Below are 15,709 nucleotides of genomic sequence, written 5' to 3'. Positions count from 1 at the left end.
CCATCATTTAAACAAATAACCACTTAAATAGAACAGTGTCTGCAATTTTATCTGTATAAAAATAAGATACATTTTTACAGAATTTACGCTCCAGTTCTTATAGCAATAAACAATACACAACTATAAGTACAATTGAACCTGACCATGGTTTCCAATTAGATACTGCTAGGGCATTTTAATGTGCAAAAAATTTAACATAGTTCTTTTCAAATGAAAATGTCCTCAGTGTTTCTAGAGACCTAGAAGGTTTTAATAAATCAAAATCCTAATCAGTTTGTTTTTAATTTTGATTATGAGTCCATACACCACACTGTCGATAGGCAAAACCAAGAACTGATGCTGGAAAAACTCAGCGCCTGTGCCTGCCATGTCCTGAGCGACTGCCACCATGGTGCTTGCCTTTATGGGACCTCTCAAAGGAGCGAGATCTTTCACGCCTGTCCCTATGATGTCCCCTTTCGTGCCTGTGTTTCTTGGCAGCATCTGAGTGATCCCGAGACTTGCTCTGAGATCGAGAACGAGATTTTTTCCTTTTATGACCATGTCTATTTGAACTTTTTAAATCATCTCTGGTATGCTTGGCCTTAAGGTGAGGAGAACCATGATTATGATGTCTTCGAGGGCTTTCACTGTGACTGCGGGACCTGCTTCTTGATCTTGAGCTGTATGTTCCAGATCGACTCCGCCTATTATTATAACTTAGATAAACATTTGAGGTTTAGATTCAATTTTTAATGGCAACAGATTTTTTGATGGTTGCTCATAACAGGCTCAAAATAAAACGAAAGACCCTATCAGAACTGAAGACTTTCTAAATTTCCCACCCTTGATTACCCCACACCCAAGCCTCTAACATATTAGGACTCTTAAACAAATACACTGTAAATTTATGCAGGAGAATAACATGCTGGAGCTAGTAATCTAAATACAAAGCTAACTAGGGAGCATTCCATGGCTGAATTCACCATCAGTCATTAATAAGGCCTTAATAATCAAGGCATCTTGGTAGTGTAGTGGTTAAGCACTCAGCTGCTAACTGAAAGGTCAGCAGTTCAAACCCAGCAGCCACTCCTCGTAAGGAGTACGTGGCACTCTTACTTGTAAAGAGTACAGCTTCAGAAACCCTATGAGGCAGTTCTATTGTCTTATAGAGTTGCTACAAGCCAGAATTTATGTGATGGCAATGGGTGGGGTTTAAATAAGTCATTTTTTTCTGATACCACAGAGAAAATCAAGGTTTTCACAATTTAAATAGGTATTATACACCACCACAGTGTTTTGTGGTCAGCCTCTAAACTTTTACAAAAAAGTATGGGAGAAAACAAAATGCCACAAAGATAGATACACAACTCGAAAATAAATAAATAAATAAATAGAATGAAACACCAAAGCACCTTCCCAAACTCATTTCTCCTAACTTCCCTATGTTAAATCTAATTAATACTAGCCTACAATGAAAAGTCTGTTTAAGAAAAAAAAAAGTGCAAGTATACTTACTGTCTTCTTGGAGTATGTGATCTGGAGCGTGATCGTGTTCTTGACCTCGATCGACTTGCACTTCTGCTATTTCTACTTCTCTTGCTCTCTTTTCTTACACTTCACAAAAACACAAAATTGTAATCACATACCAACTGAGTGTTAAAAACTAAACACATAAATAAGAATCCTCAGGCCAGTTTTGTAACTCACCCATTATAAGGACTTTTAGAAGCCTGCTGTCTATCCTCAGGCTCTTTTTTGACAGTCTTCACATTAATGGACACTGGAGACTTCTCCTCAGCTTTTACTTCTCTTGGTGAAGCTTTAATTAAGGGGGAAAAAAAAAGGCACATTAATTATTGAATTTAACAGTAACAACAAAACTCTAAAGCCACTTTTGAGTTAATTTCAACTCATGGCCAATCCCATGTGTTATAGAGATGAACTACTCCATAAGGTTTTCTTGGCTGTACACATTAAGAAAGCAGTTTCAAACTGTTTGCATCACCAGACAGCCAAAAATGGTTTCTAAACATAACTCTTGCTTTCAAGTGTCAGTCTTCAGTTTCAGTTGACTGTCATGAAAGAAATAGTAACTTTCTTAACATCAATGCTTCCATGAAACCATTAAATGTTAACACTTTCTAACCTTATACCTCTAGTGCCACCTCCCACCCCAGCAAAAAAACATTTCATTCTGAATAAATCTTACATGGTTTAGAAGCTGGAGAAAATCCACCAAGAGTTGAAAGGGCTGGAGTTCCATCAGGATTCAACCCCTTTGCTTTTAATTTGGCTTCCTGTAAGGCTACTTTTCTTTTTTCTACTTCTTTTTCTAGCATTTCATAGTTTGGCTGTTGGAGGAAAATGAAGTTGGTATTTGCCCTTTACAGTAGTATAGACTCTTAGCACTAAAGTAGTAGCACAAACACAAGTAAACAGAAATTACCTTTTTTCTGGTATAAAGCCTAAGTGTTTCTATGCAGATTTCCTGGATCTCCTCTTCTGTGGTACCAAAAAGAAGAAACCAATGGGGACGAGTTGGCAATGGAATCTAAACCAAAAAGGGTGGTTTAGATGAAATTTTCATAGATTTCTGTCAGAAATGACAATTCTCATGATTTACTCCAAAGGACAAAACTGGCTCCATACACCTACCTGAAGAGCTCTAGCTGCAAGGTAGATACAAGCACACGCTATAGTCTCTGGTTGAAATCGAACAAAAACATTGGTTCGAAGACTGTCATTCATATAATTCCTGAAAAATATTTCAACTATAAGCTTTATACATAAACAAACCACCAGTTCTTCTGAAGCTTACTTATGTATATTGGAGACTCAATCTACTTTATTCTTTTTTCTTCTCATATTTATATTCACATCCTCATAGTCTAGCATAACAATTCTTAACTCAAAAATCATTTAACACTAGAACTATTCTTAAGCTTTCTTATATATGCAAAGCCCTTTGAAATCTATTGCTATTCCAAACAGAACTTACTTGTAAAGAATGAGGTTACGTCTTTTAAAAAAAAAAAAAATGCTTTGATAGCCAGTTCTGATATAACTAGTTTCAGAAATGATAAACCACTCCAACAATACTTCAAGCCATTAATTACTGACCATTCTCTCCTTTATCCACAATGAAAAGCAGTGTCACCAAGTTCTTTCAAAAACTCAAAAATAAGACAGGGGTAAAAGGCATTTTCAATTAAGTACCCACCAATTTACACGTACATTAAGAAAACTTGAGTTGATTCAGAAAATCTAGGTAGGGAAGCAAAGAGCAGTATACATAAAGGCTCTGTTTACATACCTGTTTTTTGCAACTAAGTATAAATAAAAGAGATAAACTATTTCCGTTATGAAGTTGCTGGACTTTTAGCAAATCCAGCAACATTTCAAAACTACTGAAAATATTTTACAAGTCATTTCAAAGTTAAAATGCTAAAATTAAATGGACTATTTCTTGAAAAATCCTTATCTACAAAAAATGCTAAAATGTTATATAGAACATATATTTAAAATGTCATGCATTTTATCAAAACAATGTAAAATTTTTCTAATAGTTCTAATATTTACTAAATTCAAAAGAAGCATGGCAGTTAAAAAAAAGGACATCTGCTTGAAAAGTCAAGAACATAAAAAATTACGTCAAGTCCTACACACCAATAGTGTTATGAAATACTAATTGCAGCTGGACCACAAACTCCTTGTTTTAGTTTTAAATAAGCCAGCACTACAGATCACATTATCAAAAAGTCCAAGTTCTAAAGTGTTTAAATAATATTAACATCTCTTAAAACTGAAGTGCTTCTTCTAATATTAGTGTCTGAAATAGCCTAGCAGCTATAAATTCATCCAGATGCCTATTTTAAGCTGTAAGTTGTAGTTTCCTTTGGCAGAATTCATGCTTTACATACTAAAAATAGAAATTTAACCAAACTCCTAATTAAAAAAAAAAATCATTTAATTCATAACGGCGGGATAACAAATCTATCAAAAATGAACTATTCATTTTGATAGTTACAGGAATACATTAAATACAAAGGCATGTTGAACAGTTACTTCTAGAAGCAAATATACAAATCCTTTTGACACCCCGACAGAACTAGAAGATGCTGCCAGATGGATATGGACCACTTCAGTGAATCTCGGATGAGAGCTTGCACTGGATTGGCTGGAGAGCAGGGCAGCCAATCAGGCCATCCTGAGGTCATGGGCTGAAGTGCAGAGGGCAGAGTTCTATGACTTACCATCATGGACTACCCTTTAATTAAAGAGTAGAAAAAAGAACAAAGTTAAATTGAGTTCTCCATTAAAAGTAATTAGTCAAGCCAAGAAAACAGGAAGCAGAAATAAGCATTATATACCTTTTGGTTAAAAACAAAAAAACAAAAAGCCCCAAAATAAACATCTCATTTTGGAAAGGGAAAACGAAACTTACTTTATTTCTGCTTCTGTTTTCCTGGCTAGGAAAGCAATGTAAAAAAGCCACTTACCAGGCAGTTTGAACCAGGGTTTGATTACGTTCACATTCTAAGACTTGTAAATACATAACAATGATCTAGAGGACAAGGGAAAAAAATTCAATTTAGCATATTGGTGGTTCATTCAGAGTACAGAGTTCAGTGAATGAAGTAACTGATAATGTCAGTTCCAAGTTTTATTTATTTTACAAACCACATAGATAATACAGGCCAACCTAAATGTACCAGAGAGTCAATGTACGTTAAGTTGGTTATTAGATATCCTTAAAGAAATTATGTTTAGAAGTATGTTTTAAAATAGTATGGAACAAAGTTAAGTGTTAATCAATTCAACTAAAACAACTTAATTTTCCATGAACACTGTACTATGTGACCAACACTGTGCTGGGCATTTTCATACATTATTTCATTTAATCTCCCCAGGTACATTCAAGTCCAGATACCCTAGAAGCTAGGCATTTTAAAGACAGTTACAAAACATATGATACAAATTGTATAACATCCAGAGTGGATGTTAAATAATTAGACACTAATATTTTTACATTGAAACATCAGGTTTAAGTGAGATAAATAAAAGCTACATATAAAAAAGTCTTACTCTCAGGTTATGTCAGGTCTTTCTGAACCTGAATTACCATTATTCCAATTTTGGCACTTTAAAGATCTGGAAATTGGGAAAGAGGTATCTGCCAAGGTCAGATATCAAGGAAGAGCCAAGTTTCTATCTCACATAGCCCTGACCTCACAGGACACCCATTCTTGTAACCACTGTGTATAATCTTATGAAAGCAAAGAGATTGCTAGAAAAACCTTTGAACTTTTCACTAACAGTGAGTAAGCAGCCACCATACTTTGAGTATTTACTGATTACTAAGTGCCAGGCAGTGTGCCAGGTGCTTTTACAGATTTATTTATTTATTTATTCCTTGGAACAAGGAATTTCAGCACCCCCATTTTCTAGGTGCAAAAACTGGAACTTAATCTCTGTCCTAATTTGTCTCTGTCACAAAAGTTATCTAGAGTGAAAGTTAAGACTTAATCCTACGTCTTGTCTTACTCCCTTTTTATCAAGAGCTCTCAATATCCAAAAGAATGTTTTCTAAAACCAATGTTAATTATCTTAATATAAATTCACTTTAAGAAAAATTAATACTTACGAATGTTATTTCTGTACTCTACAACTCACCTTATGGGGATGCTTGACATGAACACAAAATCCCAACTCCTTTAGCACCCTCCTCTCTGCCTTGATAACTTGATTTTTGGTGTTTATGTAGTTCTGATCAAGGATCAGAGGGCTTGGAGTCCTATAGTTTGTAAGAAATAAAATCAAAACTGTTTTGCACATCCAAAAAATTTTATTTGTGGCATCTCCATTTTCCCTTCCAACCAACTATTGGCAACAGAAACCAGCTTTTTAAACTCCTGCAAACAAGTTAAAGCATTAATCTTGTGCTGTCCAAGTTACGCTAATTAGATAGACACAGGTATGTATGTTTAAATTAAGTTCCTAAAAGAACTAATTCAACACTTAACAAAACAAAAAAAAACCACACACTCTTGGATTGGCTATGTAGATTTCTTCATTCCAATTAGGTTTGGAGTATACATATACTGATTAACCTAGGTGGCAACTTGATTTACTTACTATTAGCACAAACCTATTTAGTCTCAACAGCAACAAGACCTTTTTTCCATTGACAAAAGTAATGTGTTTTAAAAACATTTACTGTACTTCAAAAACCTCCTAAGAATATGATGTTTTATTCATTCTATAAGACATGAACTCTTGGCTAGTTTATGGCCTAAATATAAGTTAGGGAGAAAAAATGAGTTGCTGTTTCAGACTCCTCTAGGTGGGCAATTTGTTTAAACAAAATTTTTTCAAAAAGCCATATATATAAATTAAAGATTTAGAACTTAATTACAAAAGGAGAGGAAAAAAAAGTAAATATTAAGATTCAAAACTCAAAAGTGATCTGTGGAAAAAAACCAGTTCCCAATTTTGGCAAAGTTGTACTGGCATGTGGCTAGTTAAAACCAACCTGAGTTGTGGTTATTAGGCAATATACTTTAGTCTGCACTGCCAAAGGGAAGACCATAGAATAAGACAGAACAACACACTCAAGGTCTCTGTAACAGATTAAATTGATAGTTTCAACAACAGTATCTATTCTATGATACAGAAGGCTACATCTACATGAATGGTTCAATGCTTTGAAAACAGCATGTCCAACTGATGTCTTGCCTCTAAAACTGTTTTTGACAGACAAAAACATACTATTATAGGAAAAAAGTATTTTTAAGTCTTAAATTAAAACTGGTTTCCTTCTGAGAAGTTTCTATTTAGGCAAGAATTGTTAAGGAAGTGAACTTTCACTTTTTAAAAGTCCACGTAATTTATTTTACCCATATCTTTTAGAATCAAACATCAAAAACCAAAATAAGAAACCAACCCAAAGCTATTGCTATCAAGTTTGACTCCAACTCCTAACAACCCTGTAAGGCAGGAGAACCACCCACACAAAGTTTCCAAGGCTATAAATCTTTACTGATGCAGAGTGGGTGTGTCTGAACCACAGACTGGGTTAGCAGCCAAGTGTTTACCACTTTGCCACCAATGCTCCCCAAACGCCAAAAAACGAACTCTCATTAAAACACTGATTATATGGTAAGTATATGGGTAGAATATTCAAATATCTTCCTATATACTCAGTTTATTTTCAGCCAAAGATTCATAGAAGTTTTTGCTCTGGGGCAAAATCTTAAAATTCTATTTTTAAAAGACAGTTACAAATAAGTTTATATCTCATTTCAACCAAATCCAGAAATAAATAAAGACTGTATTTTAAAAAACATCCACTTGAATGTTAAAAAGCAATCTAAAATCAGCTATGTTAACCCTATGGAGTTTAAAAAGGAAAAAAAAAAAAAAAATCAGCTATCTTTATTTTTCCTACTTATGTTTAAAATTATAAAAAACTGAAATGCTTACTATTACTAGACTGCTTGAAAATATTCTAACTTGCATCAAATTAAGCAAGAGACAAGGTGACAGTTGTGAAAAGGAAAAATATGTTAAATTAACAAAGCTGACAAAATGGCCTTGCTCCAAGTTAAATTCATATTATAGCTACTAATTATACTATGAAAGGTGTTAGGAATTAGGCCTCCAATTTAGACGGATTACTTTCTAACAAAAAAAATAACAAATCCACTTTATCAGGACAGAAAGCTACAAATTATCTGCTCTTTGAAAAAAATCAAATTCAATGCAAATGGGAGTAATTTATGTTACACATATAGAAATACTTATTTAACATTTAAGATTTTTCAGGTTTTATGGTCATTTCAGGAAATCTGGGGAGAGAAAAAAATCAAATCCATCTCAAACTCTTCAAATGATTAGCCAAGTTACTGATGGCTGTCCATTCACTGGTATTAGGAAGAGTATCTCCTATGTCACAGTTGTGCCACTTAACTCTTAAGCCCTATACCCAGGGGTTACTACAGCATTAGAATCCCTGTAAAATAAAACAGCTGTCTTACTTTTTGCTCCTTACATGGATAAAAACCATCTATACCTCTTACTAGCAGGTTATTTTAAGAGAGTCACTTTCAAATATTAGTAAGATTCATTTGTTCTTGCAGTTAACCAAGTGAATGACTATGATTTGATCCCAAATCAGGCTTAATTTCAAGTAATTGTGCTTAAACTAATTCTTATTTATTTCATCTACTCTACTACAATCCTTACTTTTATTGTTTTGTGAAAAGCCCAGTAACATCAAAACCAGTTAGGCAAACCAAAGTCACTATTTACTGTAATTCAACTAATATACTCAAAATTCTTGTTTCAGCAGAAAAGTTAACTTTGTGGGTTTCGCTTTGTTTTACTTCCCAAATACAGGAAGGCTAAGTGAACATGTAATTTACAACTACCTTTTGTAATGATTTTGTAGTAGAAATTAAAAAAATGTATCCCCATTAAATCAGCTTTTAAGAAAAGGCTCTGAAAGATAAGCAACTTCTTTCTTTTCTGAAATTAGCAAATCATCAATTAATATTTTCTACAGCAATCCAAGTGCCATAAATGCAATTAAAGCATGCTAGAATTTCTTCCTACCCCATCACATCAGGTAAACTTTCTTATAAACTGGGAAAAACTATCTAGAGACTTCATTTAAACATCTCTTCTGCAAAACGAAACCATCTATTCCGAGAAACTTAGATACTTTCATTATCAACACACACACCTAATCCTACCTTCCCTGCTTATGTCAGATTGTTCAGTAAACTTGTGTCAGAAAAACAATTTTCAAATTTTAGTTTACATAGGAATTCTTGGTATTTTATCTTGTTTTTTTTGGAGTCGCTGTTTTTTCTTTCAGCAGGATTAATAAATACACAATTTAACAACAACAACAACAACAAAAAAGACAACGGGTGGGTACAGGATAAGGAGGCCCAAACATGATTAGTTATCACTCTTTGTGTTCCAAGTACTGAGAAATTTTGGAACACATTATCCAAGAAACTATACTACCAGTAGCCAAATCAATTCTAACTCAGGGAGACGAAGAGGTAGATTGCTGCTCAATTTAGAAAACAAAAAAAGTTTCTAAAAATCTGTAAGGTCCACTTTAAAGGAAGTAGGAATACTCTTTCTTTAAAAGATACCTGTTTAAACTAAAGATCAATTGTAGAGCCATAGATTAAACTACAGAGTAGGTTGGATAAAATCATGTAAAAACCCTTCCAAATCTTATCTCTAACCCAAAATCCATTCACACATTGAAAATAGCATACCGTATCAAAAAATATCAACAACTAGTTAGTTGAACCAGTCTTGGAAGATTTCACAGCATTATCATCCCAAGTATCAAAATATGTCTCCTTAAAACTACAGGAAACTTAATCTACTTGGATTATGATACTCTCAAAAGCAAATTATAATGGGAAACTACTGACAGGAAAAACCACTTTTCCAAGTTCAGTCACATATTCTGAGTCAAACTATAAAAAGCTGAAGAGGGAAAGACAAATAACCCAGGATAGGACCTGGGTGCTGGTTTTGTTTTGCTTTTTAAAACTACCCGAAGCCATTCTACCCAGGACTGAAAACCACTGATCTGATATTGTATAAATGAAGCTTCTTCATAAAACAAGGTCACATCACAATGTAAAGTAATACATAAACTAGATTAAACTGTAACTTTCAGACAAACTAATACACTTTACCTAAACATAACAATAATACTTTCTAAAAATATTTACATATGCAGATACTAAGTCACAATTCTAATAACTTGGACAGCAAAGACAAAAGCTTTTAACAAGAAACAGGAGTTTTTCTAAATGGTTCACCAGTGGCCAACCTGTTAGTCCCCGATTCCAGTGACCTATTCTCAGAGCACTGGCTTCTCCTTGGGGATTTTCGATACTTCACTCACTGTTGCCATGACGACAGCTTCATCTCTATGTACCACTCCACATCACCCAGGCTTTGGTAAATGTAGCTGGTCGCTGTATAGTCGGTTGCAAGGGAAAAAAGAGTTGAAGTTAATAACATATACAGGTTATATGTCTTAACTTGTAAAATGCATAGAAACACTTTTAAATCCTGCTTTTTTTTTTTTTTAAAAAAAGAAAAGCCTTCCATGCAATTAACAACTCCTTTTAAATTTCATGCTATGATCACACTTCTAAGACTGAAACAAAATAAATTTCTCTGTAATAATGCCAAAAAAAAAAAAAATGTACTGTGACATCAGATACAACACAGTTAGATATTTTAAATTCCAAAGATTTTATAGTTATAAAAACCTAATCTGACATCAGGGAAGAAAATTCTAAGTCTCACAGGAAAAGTTCAAAGAAAAAAATTATATGTAATTACGTAAGTTAGCTAACCGGCTCAAAGAATACCATCAGAAAACTATTTCCTTTAAGCAAACAGAATACTTTGACTAAAAACAGAGCCTTTCATATTAGACAGTGCCACTTTGCTTTATGCATCCTGAATAATCACCTAGGTATCTAAATACAAATATAAGCTCAGACCATACTAAATACCAATTTGACATCTTCCCAAATTCCCAGAATTCCTCAACAAGAAGCTAAAACGTATTTTAAAATGAAATTAAAAAATTACTCTGTCTCTTGGTAAGGTTAGGGTAAATGGAAGAAGATGGGGTGGAAGACAAATGTGAGAAAACCAAAAAACGCCATGAACTTTATCTGTCCAGCAACGTTTTCAAACTTTTTGACTAGGCTAAACGGTCTTTAGGATATTTTAACATTCAGTTGCCTCTAAATAATTCCATTACTGACAACTTAAAAAAATTCAGCCAAGAGTAAGTACCAATTGGCACTAACCAACACCCAACCCCCAACACAACTTATCATTTTACAACTAATTTCCTTCTAAACACAGTACAAGTTTGTCTAACATCACCACAATTCCTAAAAAAGGGAACACAACTAATCTAGACCAAATAGGTCCTTCTGCAGGATGTACCAAAAATCACCTGTAGATGAAGACCACCTGCAACTGAAACTTTGTAAGTGCTTTTCCCTCACATGAATACATAGGTCCACACAGTGTTATCTTGTCACAACACACCTATGTTTCCATCTCTGTATTTTCTTTGAAGATGGAACAAAGGGGCCTCATCTGAATGCAATCCATCAACCTTAAGAGTTGTTTCTCTAACCCACTCACTGAGACTATTATCTGACCAATACAAAATACCTGTTTAATCCCTTTGACTTCAAACTTCAAACTTTATCATCCTGCAGTTCTTTCAGATCCGTTATTATCGTAGTTCAATGTTGAGAAGTATTCTAACAAAAGCCAACCTCAATTGATAAAAAATTAACTGGGACTTCAAATAGAAAAACAATCTACACAGAGCTATACCACAATGTAACTTGAACTACGTTGTTTAAACTTCCAACTTTCGGTCTTCCACAAAGGAGAGGGGAAAAATAACTTACAGAATACACTCACACTTGAGCCCAATGTATTCTCATTCCCTTTCTTGTTTAATCTTAAGCCACAGGACTGGCTTCACAGCGCCTTTAGGTATGCCCATAAATGCAACTGCCTCTACAGACTTTAGATAACTGGTTAATCATCGATTTCCCAAATTATTAAGTATCATTATGTTCCTACAAGAATTTTAACACCTTAATTAAAGTCAGTTTTCCTCTGCATCCATACTGGCTTGAGAAGAAAGAATGTTTTGACTTGATGATTGGTGCACAGCACAGAAGTAGCAAGAGATGCTATGTTCAATAATGTCATTCTTACCTTTTTCCTCTTAACTGGCGTAGGTGGTGAAATACATTAATCACATCTCTTATTCTTCTAGGGGCTTCTTCAATTTTTGATGCAAGATTAATACACGCCATGGCAACAATCTGAAAACAGGAAAAAAAAAAAAAAAATAAAAAAAAAAAAAAAAAAAAAAAGAGTCAATAAAAATTGTTAAAATTGCTCAACTATCAAAGTTGGGAAAGATAAAAGTGCCTCCCTATAATTGAAACAACTTATTTTGATGAAGACACTGTGTCAACTTTTGGCGAAATAATATGTCCAGGGATACTTAAAGCTCATGAATTTAAAACAGCTATACTACTCCTATGCTTTTTCTTCAACTCCAAATTCTGGATCTAATTTCACAGTTTTGTTGCATTTGGTTGAAAATCGTAATTCCTGATAGGAGGCATCTGGGTTCAGAAGCCACCTCTTAATTTTTAAAACACATTCCAAAGGCCCCCATTTCCCGAACGGTGTAGGTACAAAGGCCTGAACTAACCACTCCCTTTCTGGAAAAGCAGGCTGCTGACACTACCCTTCCCCTTTCCATTTCCGGATGAAGAAATCCTCTTTTAACCCTGTGCTTACCTCGAAACTGTGTTTGACGAAAGACTTGGAGTAGAAAAAACGATGAAACAACACCTGCCCCGTTGCCATCGCCACCTGCAGACAAGAGAAGAGAACGGAAGCGCAGGGGTCAGGCAGGCCGGCACCAGGCGCCGCCGCCATTTTGTGCCGACGCCACTCACCTCCCCCTCCCGCGAAGAACTCGCTCCCCCGGTCCTGCCTCCCCACCGTCTCTCCACCTCCGCGGCATCCCGGCCTAGACACGCTCGGACTCCGGCAGGAGTTACGACTATATAACCTCGGGGGTAACGGGATAAAGGGGAGTACGGCGAGCAGACAGACCACGGAGAAGAAAAGCGAGCCCGGCCAACGAGGGCCGGAGCACTGACCTGCGGCAGCCGGAGGAGAATGCCGGCGGCCTGGATAAGCTCACAACCCAGAATGCGCAAATCCGTCTCACTAGGCAGGTCAAGCCCGTCCTGCATAGATGGGGTGGGCGAGAGCCGCTCCTCCGGAATAAGCGAGTGGTCGATAGTGAGCGAAACTTCCGAGTACAGGCGGTCACCGATCAGGATCCCTCCTGTTGTGGTCGTCGTCGTAGTCGTCGTTCCGCAGCTGGAGCCGCCCGCACTCGGAGCGGCCGATGAGGCGGCACCGGCGGCCGCGGTCGGGTGAGGCCCGGACGCCATAATCTCAGCGAGCTGCACGCACGCCCAACGCAGCCGGAACCCAAAACGAGACTAACCAGAGTCCTCGGCGCGACGGCTATTCCGGTGACCGCCGTGGTCTGACGCTTCACGCAGCGTGCGTTTCCGCCCTGACGTCACCAGGCGGGGCTAACGCCCGCCACCTAGTCCTTACCGGCGACACTTCCTCCTGAGGCGCGACGTAGTAGGACCTGGGTCTGGGTATGATCTGGGAGTGGCAGGTGCTTCTTGCGGGGATTTTAGGGATGATGTGGCGGAGCTTTCGGCCCGGGGCCACAGGATCATCAAGGAGATTATCTCTTAAACTGGACCCCACCCGTCTCATTTGTAATATTTACAACCACAAGAATAATTAGCTTTTCAAAGTACCGTATCTTCTAGAGTTAACAAAATTTCCTAAAATCTCTCAACGACCGACTTTACTAATCGTGAAGAACACTCGTCCTTTTGCCTCATTTCTCAGCCTCCCCTGCTTTTCGCTTTTGCGCTGCGGATGTTCTACGTGTAAAAAACGAACGTTGGCTGACCTTTGCCGGCAGTTGCCTGACTTCCGAGCAACCACTCCCACAAACTAGTTTGGTTAGAAATGGTAACTGATGTAATGTATGCACGAACTTGTAATTTAAAGTGCTCCGCAAGAAGAAAACTGAAAGGGTCTGATTTGTTGTACGTATTTTTAGAAAACAGGAATGTGAACTGCCTTGGTTCCCATAAAAAGCTTTCCGAGGAGCATGTGGTTCCCAGTGCATCTAAGAGAAGTATGATGACTCCAGGAGGGCGTCTGCTCTCTGCTCCAGCTGTTTTCGAAACTCATGGGCGGCCAGTGACAACACCACAGCTTTCAGTAATCTGGAAAATCCGTTGTTGTTGTTATGTGCCTTCGAGTGGGACCCGACTCATAGCGACCCCTCTTTGGGTTTCCGAGACAGTACCACTACGGAAGTAGGTTGCTCCATCGTCCTTTTGAGGAGTGGCTGGTGGGTTTGAACCGTCAGCCTTCTGGTTAGCAGTCAAGTGCCTTAGATCCCTAGTTGTCAAAAATAGTGTTTGCTTGAGAACCTCAGAGGTAATTTGATTATACCCAGCAGTCATTGTGCTTATGCAGATTGTCGCGGCTAAGTTGATTGAGTAAAATCTAGTTCCTTTTTACTCAGTGATATTAGCTAGAAATGCCCAAATTTTCCTCAGATATGAAGTAAAAACAATGTATTGGCTCAAACAACTGCAGTCTAGAGTTAGAAGGGCTTGAAAGTACATCACTTTTCACTCCAACCAGTTTTTTATCCCAGATTGAACCTGAGACTAGTCCGGTTGAGAAGTCTCATTATGTTTCTTATTACACAGCCAGGTGGTAAGGCTTAATTTGTTGAGAAACACTTCTCCAAGTGTAACTCTGGTACTGGCTAAAGCACTTAACGTCTTTGAATGTCACTTCCATCACCTTTACAACATGGGTGCTTTCAGGGAAACTTCCCTCCCCAGTGTTAAGAAGAAGTAATTTAAATGCTTATAAAGGGTGGCATTTGCCCAGGAATAAAACTCAGAAGGCAGGAAGAGATAGGAAAGAAGTTTAGATGGAAACCATAAACAGAAAATATGAAGAGTGCTAGTACATTGGGGGGGATTGCAATTAGTGTTATAAAGCACAATGGGTGTGAATTGTGAAATAGAAAATAATTTGCTTTATAAACTTTGACCCAAATTACATTGCGGTGTAGTAAATTACTTAGTGTGGCTTTTCTACCCATCAGTCTTTGTAAACTCCAAGGTGGGATTTTGTATGAGCAACTGAGCAGCCCCTGATTGCTGAAGCTATCCACCTGGGTTATTTCTGTTGGGAGTGGCACAATACAATGTTCTGGGAGGTGCCCACTCTCTTTCACGTGCTTAGAGTTCTGATGCTGTGATTGGCTAGTTTGACCACCCTTCCGGGCTCAAAGGAGGTGTCCTGGAGGCAGAACTCTCTCTGACTGCTGGTTGAGGAAGACGTGCTGCTGAAAGAGACACGCGCACCGGAAAGAGACACGTGCTGCTGGGAAAAAGGCACAAGAGACACGCATTGCTGAGTGAGACACCAAGGGACCAGCACTGCTGGGCAAGAGACTGTGAGAGACTGTTGGCTGAGGGATGGTGGGCTAGGAGAGAGACTGAGCATTTTTCTTGAACTCGAATTGTAGCCTGGTGCTTCCCTAATAAACCTCATAATCTGTGAGTTCTGTGTGGCCACTGCAGTGAATTATCGAACCCAGGAGAGAGGTGGTGGGTGCTCTGGGAGGAACGGTTGGTGAAAGGGCTGGAGGGAGGCAGCATGTCTGGCCTTGCAGTAATAGGCCTTGGTTTACTGCTGTTAATCCTGTCTTCCTCTTGTGGGATTAGAGGAGGTTGGAACTTGTGGCCTCCTTGCCGTTTTTGCATACATTAAAAAGTTTTTTTTCTATAAAAAAAACTTTAAAGTATTCTCTGTTTAATGTCTTGTGTGCTACTTTCCTGGTTTTTGATAATCTGGGGTTATATAAGATACCATTAGGGAAAGTTGAGTAAATGATGCAAGGGAACTCTGCTACTTTTGGAACTACGTGTGAGTCTTAAATTACTTCAAAATAAAAGAAAAAGCTAGGTTAATATGTGCAGAAACGACAAGG

General features: G+C 37.4%; 1 protein-coding gene across 1 annotated transcript; it reads right to left on the bottom strand.

Annotated features, from left to right (window-relative positions):
- Positions 1–349: 349 nt before the first annotated feature.
- Positions 350–13,049, bottom strand: CCNL1 (cyclin L1). The gene is made up of 11 exons (XM_007943549.2): positions 12,750–13,049; positions 12,382–12,456; positions 11,785–11,894; positions 5,656–5,776; positions 4,482–4,546; positions 2,638–2,737; positions 2,429–2,533; positions 2,192–2,333; positions 1,690–1,801; positions 1,498–1,596; positions 350–698 (listed from the first exon to the last, which is right to left on the bottom strand). Exons 1-11 carry the CDS (start codon positions 13,047–13,049, stop codon positions 350–352), a joined length of 1,578 nt encoding a protein of 525 aa, XP_007941740.1.
- Positions 13,050–15,709: the final 2,660 nt, after the last annotated feature.

This window comes from Orycteropus afer, unplaced genomic scaffold (genome assembly GCF_000298275.1).
Source record: "Orycteropus afer afer isolate SDZICR_OR568_19922 unplaced genomic scaffold, OryAfe1.0 scaffold00109, whole genome shotgun sequence".
Lineage (NCBI taxonomy): Eukaryota > Metazoa > Chordata > Mammalia > Tubulidentata > Orycteropodidae > Orycteropus > Orycteropus afer.
The sequence above is the reverse complement of the archived record's forward strand: the minus strand, read 5'-3'. Positions and strand labels throughout refer to the sequence as shown.

Bases quoted from the DNA above. Each gene is read 5' to 3' on its own strand.
- CCNL1 (XM_007943549.2), bottom strand. From the start codon at position 13,049: ATGGCGTCCGGGCCTCACCCGACCGCGGCCGCCGGTGCCGCCTCATCG. The intron at 12,457-12,749 runs GTCAGTGCTCCG...TCTTGTCTGCAG, and splicing joins TTCTCCTCCGGCTGCCGCAG to GTGGCGATGGCAACGGGGCA. The intron at 5,777-11,784 runs GTAAGAATGACA...TACAAACTATAG, and splicing joins CGCCAGTTAAGAGGAAAAAG to GACTCCAAGCCCTCTGATCC.